This window comes from Helicoverpa armigera, chromosome 14 (assembly GCF_030705265.1).
Source record: "Helicoverpa armigera isolate CAAS_96S chromosome 14, ASM3070526v1, whole genome shotgun sequence".
In the NCBI taxonomy this organism is placed as follows: domain Eukaryota; kingdom Metazoa; phylum Arthropoda; class Insecta; order Lepidoptera; family Noctuidae; genus Helicoverpa; species Helicoverpa armigera.
The window spans coordinates 3,931,179-3,946,162 of NC_087133.1; the positions used below are offsets into that span (position 1 = coordinate 3,931,179).

The 14,984-nt window shown below is 35.1% G+C and overlaps 1 protein-coding gene across 1 annotated transcript; it reads left to right on the forward strand.

Moving 5' to 3' along the window:
* Positions 1-492: 492 nt before the first annotated feature.
* Positions 493-13,117, forward strand: LOC110380789 (homeobox protein Hox-B4). The gene is made up of 2 exons (XM_021340902.3): positions 493-1,769; positions 11,640-13,117. The coding sequence occupies exons 1-2, from the start codon at positions 1,238-1,240 to the stop codon at positions 12,290-12,292; spliced, it is 1,185 nt and encodes a 394-aa protein (XP_021196577.1). The 5' UTR covers positions 493-1,237; the 3' UTR covers positions 12,293-13,117.
* Positions 13,118-14,984: the final 1,867 nt, after the last annotated feature.

Below are 14,984 nucleotides of genomic sequence, written 5' to 3' on the forward strand. Positions count from 1 at the left end.
ACCTAATTATATCTCAATTGTCGTCCATTAAAATAATGAACAGTATAATAATAAAAAATAAAGGAAATTGCATATTAAATATTTAAAACCCGCCGCCCGTTTCGCCTCGAACAGAGACCATGTTCGTTCTGTATTATTATTAAACAGCTTCTTAATCTCTTCTATAGTAAACTACGCTTTAATCTCTGTTCTCATTTGCTCTCGTCCAAAAAGATATATGAAAGAATGAGACGGCACTATAGCATTGGTTACAGCGTCGACGAACGATTTATGCGTCTATTTCTTTCGCACGCATTCGGTTGTTTACAAGCGGGAGGGGGAAAAGCGTGGTTGCAGCTTATTGCTTTCAAGAACAGCTACAAGTCGAATTAGGATTTATGTCATGGTGATAGGGTTGAAAATCGTTTGGCGATTTGAAGGCAAGTAACAAGAAGAACAGCTCCGCCTTAAAAATGGAAGGTGGTATGTAAAAATTGATGAACATGTATAGGAGTCCTTAAAGTGACAGAGTGTGCTGGCGTGTTGGGCAGTGTATATTGTCTCAAAATGTTGCAGGACAGCGCGCCTCCAGCACCATTGTTTATTATCAAAAAGTGATAAATCAAATGACTTTGCAATAATGCTGTTCTAAAACTTGGCGAACAAAATTGTGAAATGAACTGACTGGTGTGTGATAGTGCTCAGTGGACAAACGCTGTAGATAGTGACGATAGTGTTAATAAATGTGATAAATTGTAACAATACGAGATTTACGAAACTGGACGTTGAGTCAGGTTTGCAATATTTTGGACTACTTACCTATCTTTGAACAAAGTGAATGAAAGTCTATGAACATTTTATACTTAGTATTAAATTTTGTAAAATTACTGTGAAGCTTACTGACTCGTAAAGCTTCCCAGATCTTGAAATCTACCGTTCTAACTTTCAGTGGTTATCTTGTTTCATAGACTGAATCAGAAGATTCAGTACTTGGTGTGAAGCTAAGAGCTTTTGCAGTATTGAAACCACATCCTTGAGACACAGTAGCTGTACTGAATAAAGTGTAGGCTCTACCTTTGGCTTAGCCACAGTTGAGAAATAAGATTAAAGCTATATTTTATGTGGATCATTGATGACTGTAACATCTAAATTAAAGGGCCAAAGGACAATTTGTAAAAAAATGTCGTCAAATTGAATGGCGGCCATATTAGCAGGCGTTGTGTGTGCGAGGTGATGCGCGGAGAGGACCACGCCCACCATGAGCTCATTCCTCACCAACGGTGGGTACCAACCGCAGCCGGACCCCAAATTCCCGCCCTCCGAGGAATACAGCCAGGCAGACTACATACCACCAGGAGAGTACTACCAGCACCAACATTTGCAGTACGGATACCAGCACCAATATGCTCCAGTTCAGATTGGGACAGGTTATGGGTACGGAGGGTATTATCATCCGTTGCCGCAGCACCCACCTGTCGCTCCACCGCCGAGGCCCCCTGAGCCTTCTCACCCTTCTGACGCAGATCACGGGTACCCTGCCCACAATCCTGATACGGCCCCAGGTTTAGCAGAACTGGGTTTAAGGCTAGAGAGGCATATTGAAGAAGCAGCCCCAGCAGGAAGAAAGTTACATGCGTTAGGCCGAGAAGGGTCTCCCGGTTCTGAACTTGATGATGAGAGGCTACTGCTGGACTCTCCACCAGTTGAAGACGATGATTCCTCTATATGTTCAGACAACACTGACAGGGTAATTTATCCATGGATGAAGAAGATTCATGTTGCTGGTGCCTGTGAGTATGATTTATTTATTTTGTTTTTTAACCCCCGACGCAAAAACGACGGGGTGTTATAAGTTTGACGTGTCTGTGTGTGTGTGTGTGTGTGTATGTGGCATCGTAGCTCCCAAACGGATTATCCGATTGAAATGCGGTTTTTTTTGTTTAAAAGGTATGTCAGTCGGGAGTGTTCTTAGCTATGTTTGGTGGAAATCGGTTCAGGTCTTCAAGGTCATCAGCTCGTTTGCTAGATGTGATAGGAATGTTACACGCTCAGTTTACTTGCAAGTATATGTGGGATCTGAAATTTGAAACACTAATGTCTTTTGGAACCGCTGAGCTGGTCTGCTGTTAGGGCACGAAGGTAGGAGACGTAACCCTGAACTGCCTTTTAGTAAACCCATCGAGTTTGGGCTCGTTGAATTTGTCTTGACGAGTTCTCTTCATGTTTCTAATTGACGAGAACCTGATGCTGCAAATGTAATGTGGCGGATGAAACCCTGAACTGCCGGAATGAAACGGATAAACCGATTTATATTTTTGCTGAAAATCTAGAATGTCCAAAGGTTAATTATCTTTATTGTTTCTCAATCTGTGCAATTCTCCCAGAGCCAGTTTGTCATGAGGATTGTTAAACAGCTTCCTTTGGCTGAGATCGCATATAGCGACCCCATCTTAAGATAAAATAAATTAAATGAAAGAAGGAAAAATTAAGGAGCTCCTTTAAAAAGCATGAAATAAAATTAAATTATAAATTTAAAAAAACCCCCGACCCAAAAAGTACGCAATAATTATGACAAAGGTTAAAAACGCTAAACCCTATAAAAACCAAAAAATAACTTTTAACACTACGTAAACTAAATTTTGACGTGTCGGGGGACCGCTTTTTACCTTCATAAATACTTACATAAATCAAATGATACCTACCTAATTACAACATTCGTTTAAAAAAAAAACACGTAGGTATCTAAAGTAATGAATTAGAGCGGTCCCCCGACACGACAAAATTTAGTTTACGTAGTGTTAAAAGTTATTTTTTGGTTTTTATAGGGTTTAGCGTTTTTAACCTTTTGTCATAATTATTGCGTACTTTTTTTGGGTCGGGGGTTTTTTAGAAGATGATGATGATGAAAATCATGACAATCAGAGTCTTTCAAAGGTTTTTATATAGCAAATATAATTATTCTCAAATGTTAGCCTTAAATAGAAGATAAAAGATAGATTGCCTCTACTTATGTTGATCTGAAAAATCTTGTCGGTTGGTTAGTCACAGGATATTATAACTATAGATAATAGGTACCCACCTCAGTTTCGCATGAGTGTAGTCTATAGGTATACCCGTCTTCACTTCATTTCATTTGGTAGGTTTTGAGAACAGACGACGGTGGACTACAATATTGATAGATAGATAAATGTTAATAGAATGTAGTATGACTACCTAATCCTTGCAAATCTCGAAGGCAATGAAAACAAGTCTTTATGAATTTATAATTTGCCTATTAAAAATCAAATTAGCAGCGTAGTGCTCTTGACAGGCGAGAAACTATAATAGATGTAAAGATAATTTATGTAGGAAGGTTAATCCATTGCTTTATTTTAAAAGTCATCTATTTTGTTCGCTACAAAAATAGGCTACTTTTAGATAATTAATTGTATGACGTAAATAATGACGCATTTCATAGTTTTTCTATCCTACTATTTACTAAGACAGTAAGAGCAATAAATAGGTAAAACATTTTGCCACATTCTTGGAAATAACATGTGTTAATTAATTTGTTGTATAAAAACACAAGAGAGCCGGTGAATATAGTTGCAAGAGACGCTAGTTGCAACATTATCAACACAAGTATTAGGTAACTATTGCGCGTAAAGTGCTCAGGTACCGCTAATAACTTTGTTTACTAAGAAATAAGACAGGTGTTCTAGGTACCTAAAGTATTAAGTGTGCAACCTCCTTAGGTGTTTTTTTTTCTACATATGCTGTTTTGACTCTTACCCTCGGGAACTAGGTATAGGTTTTTCAAATTCATGTAGGCAATTACATGGAGTCTACATTACATCTACATGACATGATAAAATACTATTATCAGGCAGTTAATGTAAAAAAGTTGAACCAAAAAGATAGGGATTTCCATTACCTGATTCAGACTTGACTCGTGCAATAGATTAAGATGAAATGCCTGTTAAGGCAGAAATAACTATAGTTACTCATACTCATATAGCTAAACGCAAACGTAAACGTAGCTAAACTAAAATAATGATTTTGGACTTCTAGTAGCTTTCAGAAATGGAGCATTAGTATAATGCAGATACATAATTTAGTATCTTAGTACATTGTCTTCAAAATGTATTCAACCAAAACACTACTGCATATGCGCAAGAAGCGGAATGGCTTCTGAAATAAATTTACTTGACGGAAACTGCTACGCAAGAATTATGTTTGTGAAAGGTACTACTGAATTGTAACTGAACAAATTGCTTTTTGAGCATAACTCTGGCAGACCTTTTGAACTTAAACAAATCATAAGAATATTATGCACGGGAACGTGCTTTACAAAAAAAGTTCAAAGTACCTATAAACAGATTTAAATATTGAAGATACAAAATGCAAAGAAAACCGAAAAAAAGCACACAATGCACCCAAATCACAAGTTAAAAGCTCCTAATAATGTACAAATGAGTATAAAATATGTAGTTCTCCAAGATTAATATCCACACATTAATTTCACCATTGTGTACAATCAATGCAAAAATCTTTCGAACACAAACGTTCGCGGTGGATACGTAAAAGAATTAACAAATCGCTTCCAATTTATAACCCTCAAATGTTTACTTCAAGCACTCGTCTTCGAGTGTGTCCTTTCTGTTTTGACATTTTACTAATGCGAAGTCATTAAAATGGTCCTTTAAGGCGCAAGGACCATTGTAGGGTTACAAAGGACCAAACACTCATGTTAATGAGAGTCATTTATTTTTATAGCTTTTAAATAGCTGTTTGTGGTTGTACATTTGCCGTGGAGATTATCAATATCTAGTTTTTTTGGTATCGTGTTGTCTCCCTATTGTCCTTTTTGGTTTAGCCGATTTGGTTCAGGTGAAGGTATTTTTTTTTTGTTTGATGCGACGCTCAGTTTCGCACTTGAGGCGATTAGTCAATATCATATTTGATACCATTTACAAGTACTTATTTGGTTTCTTTAAATTATAGTTGTATAAATTGATCCATATTCGCTGTTGATCCTCTCATCAAGATATTTTATTAAATGTTGAAGCATACCTACTCTTTCTTTAATTTTTATAATTTGAATAGTCTGGAATGCAAGAATATTTGACATGCTTATTCACTATACTTTTGATTAGATTATTCAGCTAATAAAATTGAAAGGAAATAGCTACGGATATTAAAAGTGCAAGTTTTAATTACTTATGCATATATTTTTTTGTAAAACGGTTGAATACCTACTTTAAAAATATCGGTTCTAGTACCACCAAATCCATCACCAAATCCTGAAAATATTGAACAAAACTTACGTTTAGAGAGAGACGTATTAGAGATTTTACCATGTTCTATTATTATAAAAGAACGCTTAAACTTTATCGCCTTTTAATAAAAATATAGTAAGAGATCGTTTCTTTCAATGAGAATTTATTCACTGGACACATTGTTACCATTACTACCAACTACTACCTATGAATGGATTGGTATCTACAGTGTATCCCAATTTTTAGTCATTAAAAGAAAACGTTGAATAAAAAGATTTTGTATACTAAACTAACAATGCACTGCGTGTTCACTTGCCTGTGACTTCAGATCCACCGCATTTGTCTCTTCAATTCGAAAAAGAAAAAAACGATTCCAACATTTACAAAGTTTGAAGTTCTAAACCTTTAAATTAATACTTGAAGTTACCGTTTATTTTACTCTCATTAAATAATAGAGGCCGCTTGGGACCTTCTTAATAATATGATAACATTCCATTAATAGCAGCTGAAGTATAAATACAACAATACTTACCAATGCAAATAAAAATGGTCTACCAAAGCTAAAGCGTAAATATCAAGTTCACATCTTCAGCAATCATCTATGCAATAAACAAGCCTGAGAAACAAGCAAACAAATAAATTTATTCAAGCACAAAGTATTATGTGTATGCAATCATCTTCCACAATACTCATAAAGTCATAATCATCAATGTTAGTATAAACGCAAGTACATCGATCATTGCTCATTGCTTTATACAAGTACTTGTTTCAGTATTATTTACAATCTAACACTAGAATCTATGCATCTGTATAAAATACATTTGCATTTTAAATTATTTCTGAAAAATATACTGTTTTACATATTCCATTTGCATTTTCATGTGACTGGTAAACAATACAATCAAGTTTTAATTATTTAGTAATTTCATGTTTGGTCTTCTTTACCTACTTATAGGTTGAATTGTATGTTATAATATACTAAATGCTAATTATAAATCATTTAAGCAAATTACGAAGTTAGTATAAAGATATTTTATATCTAACTCGGGGACAGTCCCAGAGACCGAAGTCGCGGGCAAAGTACAGCACCTAGGTACAGTCGCGGCCTTTAGTGGTTGAGTCAATTTCTAACTTTTAGATTTTAAATTAAATAGAAAAAAATCGTAGTTAAACGACTGAACACTAATATTTAACGGAAAACCCGGATCCGGGTTAACTAGGTGATATATTTTATCAATACATAAAATAATCATATCGGCAAATATGTCGTCAATATCATTTTGATAATCAAATCAAAATCAAAATAATTTCTGTTCAAGAAATAAAGAATTTGCTGGCTAGATCTATACTAATATTATAAAGAGGAAGACTTTGTTTGTTTGGTTGTAATGGATAAACTATAAGTACTGGACCCATTTTAAATATTCTTTCACCACTAGAAAGCTATATTATCTGCGAATGACATAGACTATATTTTATCCCGGTGCGGGCAGTAGCTCCCACGGGACGCGGGTGAAACCGCGGGAAAACGGCTAGTTAGTTATATAATAGTTATTAGTCTTGGATTTGTAATGCCTGAAAAGGCCTGATAAGCCGCAACAAAAAAAAATTGTGCTTGAGTCACCTGCAAATGAAATTGTCTAAGCCCGACAAGTGACAAGTGGCTCAAACATTAACGTCCGTGATTGTACCTTCCTATATATAATTTTGCCATATTGTCATAAAACATAATATGTCATTATAACACTAGTGACCTTTGACGGTTGTCTCAGAATTCATCTGTCGACACTTTTTCTTTGCATGACTAAATTATGCATATTGTATTCAGTTGCAGTAAAAACATGAATGTATGTGTTGACATGTTTGTCTGGTTTTTGTGATTTCAGTAATACAAACTTTTGTTCTGAAGTTCTTTTAGAAGTATGTAATTATGATTTTTATTTATTTACTTTGAAGTCATATTCATATTTATTTGCATACCATAAAGTTAAGTTATATTTAGATTCGTAACTGGGTATCAAGTTTGCCTTAGGTGTATCGGGTTTGATTCCGGCACAACTATTGCCGAAATTATCCAGCCAATATTAGGGGATAACATGAATATCAGTAAAAGGAAAATTTACACAATGTTGTATTCTTTCTAGAAAATTCGAATAGTAAAAGGAAAAATCTTTAAAATATCTCTGTTCAAAAATACAAAAATGCTGTATCTGCGATACTAAAATAAAATTTCATAAAAGGTGAGAATATTTCTTCTCAGTTTTGTAAAGAGACTGAAGATACGATTAGCAAATACACAAGCAGGGCCCTCGATCATGACGCAGCGAATTTCTTGCTTCAAAATACCTTACTGCGAGAAAAGACCGTGATAACGTGAATTTTATATTTTACGCTGTAGTTCTTTGAGATTTTTTTCTCCGTAGATTCAATCATTGTGCTAAAAATAAGTTTTAACATAAGTTTAAAATCTGTTGAAGCTTTTAGTGCTAGTACTTGTACCTATATGAGAAATTCAAACTATAAGTGATAAAATTACACTGGTCACGGCAAACAATACGCTGGTACTTTTCATAAGATCGTTCGTAATAATTTGGGAATCATTTTACTACGAACAATAGACGCTCAAACAAAAGCCAATGCCTATCGATATTGTCAAACAAAATTACATTAAAAGTGAAAAGCTTCGCGATTAAAACGACAAACATGAGAGGAATCCTCATCCATTCTTACATCATTAATGAACCGGTCGAATTGATTGATCGCCCAAGAAATTGCTAGTATCACATTCGCGCGTTTTATTCCGAATTTAAAAGAGACTTGGCTTATCGACACCTGTCATTGGACTAACATTTTTCATGGTACACAATAGTGGGACAAAGAGGCTTTAGATCCATCGTAAGTTGGACGTAATGAGGCGGGACCACCTCGAGGGGCCGATAGCGCATGCGTCGTAAGATCGACTCGAGATTAACAGAAGGACCACACGTTGGTCACAGGTAGCTCGTAATTCAATTGAGATTGTCATCGTCTTGATGACGTGATAGTGGCTAACGAAGCGAAGATCGAGCACCGGTAGCGATGCCGGCTAGCGGTTCGCGATCGCCACTAAAATAATGAGTTGTTGCTTGCGTCTGGCAGGTGATACAAGCTTTTAAAAGAATATTAAAATAATACGCTATAAAGTTTTATTATGATGTCTCGTTCATTAGAGAGGTTGTCATCTTTTGATGGAATTATTAACTGTTTGTTTTCTAAAATAATTCTTCGGTGTCGTAATAGTAGCGTCCAAAGCAGTAAAGTTACTAAGGAGAATTCAAACATTCTGTAGTATTCATACGGCTACGTTTGCCTTATTTCGTGAACGATTTTTCTGTAAATATGGATATGTTTGATTAATAGCATTCAATTTTACGTTTACGTTAGAACCAAAAATACACACTGTAATAGTTTTTCACGGCTAATTTGTCAACAAACTGTATTTGTCGCCTCAGACGTTTGGATAATTGATCACCACTACTTCAACAAAACACCGGTCGAAAGTCGAAACTTATCAATCGTCTACTCGTTTGAAAAACTTGTTTTTCTTCTTCATACATGTATACTATATTATTTTACAGACGAAAGTTATTGATTACCTAAACCATAAAAACTGCAAAGTATGGTTAGAAAGATTTTAAACTGATATTCTCGCAATGAAAGCTGAATCAGTCTATTTTATCCAATTACAATGCATAGTCATCCTGTCATTGCTTCCAAAGCACGGTAAAATAACAAAAGTTCTCACAGTATCTATTGAATTAATGCCTGTATATTCACACTCGTTCAATATTACAGAGATGTATTTAAAAGATTTTATCGTAAGGTTCTGTATCATAACTAAAATCATGCCTACTGTTGTGTTATCATCGGATAGATAAATTAGCGATGGCAAAATCCGAAGCAAAAGAAATGTAGCGCGCTACACATTTCCACAAAAACGGACACGCCTCCTATATTTTCCTTGTATCGGGGTAGCAACATACCTAAAACTAGTCGGGTATATCTCCATATTTATTCGGTACGATCCCTAGACCCTGCTCAATGTGGAGTTGTCAGTGGTCAGCGGGAATCTCGACTTAGCCGCGACCGCACATACCAGGACCGCAGAGGACCGCAGAGATTCAAAGAAATACCACGACGTACCCCACAGAAATGTGTCTATCCCTCTCCCACTTATGGTCCTCGTATATAGATTAGTGATTTGTGATCTCGTTCCTGATTATCTTTTTGTTTTATCGATATAAATAAAAGGAAGTCGGGTTCAGTGTGCGTTATGTTACTCGTGTTACAATTGTTTCGTTTCGTTGGATGGAGTTTCTTAGATTGCTTTTTTATGATAGCTTCTTTTTATACTGATATCTCTTAACTCGAATTTCCAAATAAGTATGTACCTACATTCTTTTTTAACATTACATATATAGTTTTATGAACCTGAATTTCCTCGAAAAATTTTCTACAGCAAAACTGTGGGGAAACTTTCAAAGATATATTAAAGATTTACCAAAGGATAAGCAATTACAAAATAGTAGCGTAGCAAATCGTAAATATTACTGTAATTAAGATGTTGTAAACAACAGTTACATCCGTTACAACCTGTATTTTCTGAGAAAATGGATAATTATCATTGTTCTTAGAGTCTCGTTTACTTAGATAGCTTTCGCCTTGGTTACCTAGTCTTGTGATCGCTCTCTGGATACGTTTGCATCATAATAATTTTCGTTATTACCTCAATGATATTATTTTTAGTCCCAACCCAACATTTTTCAATAATTTGTTTTAGGCATTATAAGCAAAATTGCCTATTCACTCTCGGAAAAATTCCGAATATTTGTTCAGGCTAATAAACCAAAGAATTTTCCATTGTATCCTATTTACAAATAAAAAAGACGTTACATTGACTGCGAACCTCCTTTGACATCAAGTATAAAGGCAATTTCCTTCAAAGGAAATTACAAAATTACTAGGACTTGCCAACAATGGCACTATTCTGTCAAGACTATTAGTCCTTTTGAGCATTCAAGTGAGCTTTAATACAAAAGCTTGAAGGTCTTTGGCCTTCAACCCTACAATCTTATAGTACTAAAATACTAATATTAATCTATTATGTGCCTAGTACTTGGTATTAAAGTAATTGAAAGGGTGAAGCTATAGAATTTGTTGATTGGACCCGAATTATGTGAAACTTGATTTATGAAGCTTAAGAGGGCAGGAGTGACGTCAGCTAGCAACCCCATAGCTCGCCTTTTTGGCAAGGGTTGAACAATATTATTGATTGTTAAAAAGACTTGAACATACTCTATATTCCATTCAAAATAACATTAGAAATTTAAGTAAACCTTTTTTACTGTTTGTTCAACCGATTTTGACTTCTATTGCGTTAGTATTATGATTAATGGCGGCTGCAATAAATACTTGGTATTGTAACCACTATTTTGCTTTCAATTCCGTTCTTTTGTCTACGGAATAGAAGTCAAAATCGGTTGAACAAACAGTAAAAAAGGTGTCCTTAAATTTCTAATGTTATTTTAAATGGAGTATAGCTATCAAGATTTTGGTACGACTAAACAAAATGAGTAGGAGCGGTACCAACATTTTGAAATAACCTCAAGTGCCAATCTGTTAATTAAAACAGGCCCATATAAAATCAATCATGGTTTAAAACTTTAGCTACCGATGCTTATTTACTGACGATAGTTAATTTAAACTACTACACATATCAGACAAGCAATTTGACTTACTAATCTAAAAGTAAAAGTGTCTTACTATATAACATGATCAATCAAAATTGACAACAAACGAAATTGAAATTAACTAAAAATACGCACACAATCACAACAACACACAAGTACATATGTAAGTAACTTCCTTTTATATGCGTACATACTATATGCAAAATTGTAACATGCCATACAAGGTGTACGAAATCGTATCAATGTCTACGTTGTCTGTACAACTAATTTACTAGGCGCAATTAATCAAAACAAAAAGGAAGCTCAGGCGCATGCATGTGTAATTATTATGCACATTAATTAACACAACAGGTCGGTACATAAATTATTGTACGTCGAGCACGCAACCGCTGTTGTAGGCACGGCCTTATTTATATATTGTTAGGCACAGTTTTATTAGAGGTGCGGTACCCGAACGTATACGTAGTGGAAGCGAAGTTTACAATTTCCTGACTAGACCTATAATGAAGAAACTGAGTAATGATTTTCAGATTCACATTAAGTCAAGCTGCATGTTTTACTAGAAAACCAATTCGTGATATAGTGGATTCAAAAAATCAAAAAGAAACACACAGACCTCTCCCTTTTTTGAAAAACTATTTTCAGTTTTTAAAACGTCTCATTTTGTTCACAGCAAACGGCCAATTTCAACCTGGAATGGAACCGAAGCGCCAACGCACAGCCTACACGAGACACCAAATACTAGAACTTGAGAAAGAATTCCATTACAACAGATACCTAACACGGAGAAGAAGAATAGAGATCGCCCACACTCTAGTCTTGTCCGAAAGGCAAATCAAAATCTGGTTCCAGAATAGGCGGATGAAGTGGAAGAAAGACAATAAGTTGCCCAACACCAAAAATGTAAGAAGAAAAACCAATCCGGCAGGCGTCACCACAACCACGACTAAAGGTACACCAAAGAGTAGATCGAATAAGAATACAAATAACAATGATAAGAAGAAATCAAACAACAATGGTAGACCGGACAGTATAGAAAATGTTACTGATAACATAATGAATGATTTGCATTGTGTTGGAGCGCAACAGAATTTGTCACACGACCCAGCGATCAGTCCGATGTCTCATCCAGGGAGCCAGATGAATCCAGGGCATCCCATGACCCCGCATCACCTTCATATGATGAGCATGCACGGAGGCATGGATCCAGCGCTGCTGGCGAACCTCGCAGCTCACGGCTCCCCCGTCGGCTCGGCAGGCTGCGGCACCGGCATCCCAACCAACCAACCAGTCATCAAATCAGACTACGGTCTAACCGCCTTATAATCTTTAGATGTGTAAAGAAGAAAACTCTATTTTTCATTATCGAACTGTAATTCTTACCATTCCTTTATGTCTAAGGTGTAATAAAGTGATTAAATTAATTTAAGATTTATTTTTAAGTTGTGTAAGTATTCTAGAGTAACCAGTCATAATCGGATGTTTGGATAGTTAGGTGGAAAACTTTACAATGTCAAAAGTGTGATTATTATTATTTTAGGGTAGGTAAACATCTTCTGAGTGTTGAATTTGTACATTTTATTTTAAGTCATTGTCAGTAGTAACAATATTGTATTTATTAAATGAATAACTAACTTTTTATACGTTGCAAGGAAATAACAATATTTTTCATCGATGTTTGCTAAGCTGTCTACTTACTTTTTAGTTACCATTTTAATTATTCAATTAATTTATTTAAATACACACTAATCTGTTCAAAGCAGTCCATTTGAATAACACTTTTATAAAATGTAGCTTTTGTACTACACTTTAGGATCTATCTTTAATTTTGGAGATAGAAAAAAATTTCTTTGAATTTTCAGAGGTTGATTTTTGTATGCTTTGGTGATTAGCAAAAGCTTTGATGTAACATAATATAATAATTATGTTGAATTATTTAATATACTGTTCCTAATTAAAGCTACAGGTGGGTAGAAATACTGTGTATGTTTAAAAATAATCATTATAATAAAGATGTCGTTTATAAAGTTCACGACTTATGTGATGTAGACAATGACTTAGGTTTAGGTACAAAATGTGGATTTAATTTTTAACGAGAAATTGTTTTGTAACTGAAATAGAAAAATGTGAATACAAAACCAATAAATATAGTAATGAAAAATATGCATTTATTTTTATTTATCATCTGACAAATAAAATGTAAAATCCCCATACCTCCATGTTTACAAAGGCGTTCATAAGTGCTTGTAAAGGTCTGAATGAAATAAAATGTTTTGAATTAGTTCCAAATGGTTCACACAAAATAATTTCTACAAGCTCATTACAATAAACATACAATAAACCATTAAACTATTGATTGCAAGATTCGTAGCAATTTAATGATCCATTCCAAATTCAATTACAACTTTTTAACTTCGACTCCCCACACATCTCTTTAAACAAGCACCCAATTTAAATTCAACGAAAATTGCATCGAAGCATATCGGTAAGCATCACGAGTCACTCCTACGCAGCTCCGCTGGCATCGATATCATAACCTTGTGACATTCGTATCGAACGAAATGAAAGCAAAAATCGTAATGTATTCGTTGAATGTGAGGTCATTAATCAACGTCGCCAGCTCATTGTGTGGCCGGCACGCAACATCTCCTGCGCGGCTGACGACTACAGTTTTATCAACTCTCTGATATAACTCGTACTTGTGTTCACAGTTTTAATGTACGATATTAAAGGTTTAACACTCTTAAATTATAGAGCTTTTTAATTTGATTTCTTTTAATTTATTAACTTAACCACAATGGGTATTAGATAGCTCCCTCAGGGTCTAAAGAATAGCCGATGTTACATTGAAACGATTCTGATAGTAAAATAAATATTTTGAATAGAAAAACCTCTATCTAGCAATAAAAGTTCCAAATCGATACGGTAATTTACATAAATAAATTAGTAGGCACCAATTACAGATATTAAAAGCCATTAACCAAATTGCCGATCAACAAAAAATAGATCGCGTGCCTCATTTGTTCAGTAAGTGACCGCTAATCTTACACGATATAATGAAGTAAATGGCTGCCTAGATGTGTTACACTAAAACTGATTGGAAGCTTTACTTCTTGTCACTGAATAAGTATAACAGTTACTTTGGCAAAACTCCAACCAGTATATTACGAAAAGATTTTTGTTTTTGTCCTAGTCTCAGATGATGTGCAAAAAATATTGCAAAAACTCCCAAATTAGCCGAAACATTTTCTTATTCATTCGCAAAAGACTGGCGAGGTTTCTTCACAATAACCCTTTTTTTGCTCGTCGCGTTAAAGAGTTATAATTTTTGCAGATCTTCTTAGTGTAGACAAAAGATGTTATTGTTGTTGAGATTTGTATGCAAATAACAAGATTATGCTACCGTCGCCGTTTGAAGGATTTATTGTACTTTGCCGCTTGTAAAATGTTTAGTGTTTTTCTTGTCCCTTGAGGCCCTTTTGTCACATCAGACGGTAGCTGCTTTACTGTTATTTTAGTTCCTTGTATTGAGTTGTCCATCCAAATATTTAACACTGCTACAGATGCTAGGGTACACAGCTGTAGGGTAAACTGCAAAGTCAAAGATACAGTAAATTATAGGTTGTGATATATATTTATCCGGATATGAAAATAATATATATTCGAGTATGATACGTATGAGCTGGTAAAGATTTAGAAACATGTACTGTATGTGTGTTATTAAAATGCAAAATAGGTCTAATCAACAATTGCACAAAGCTACAACTCTACTCTTGATGTATATTTAAGGAGTACCAGATTTGACCAGCAAAATAGAGCTTCCTTCTTAGGTAGCTCTTATATTTGCAGACAACAGTTCCTTAGGGAATGAGGCATTACTTTGCTACCTTCTAACATTTGGGAAACAAAGGGCGGTAAAGTAAAAGGTCCCAGACAGTGGAGGCTTCGGCAGGTGAGTCCCGCGGGACTGGTTGGAGGAAGTAGAGTAAAAGTGCCGCCGAGACAGTGACTTGCTTAC

Bases quoted from the DNA above. Each gene is read 5' to 3' on its own strand.
- LOC110380789 (XM_021340902.3), top strand. From the start codon at position 1,238: ATGAGCTCATTCCTCACCAACGGTGGGTACCAACCGCAGCCGGACCCC. The intron at 1,770-11,639 runs GTGAGTATGATT...TTTTGTTCACAG, and splicing joins GATTCATGTTGCTGGTGCCT to CAAACGGCCAATTTCAACCT.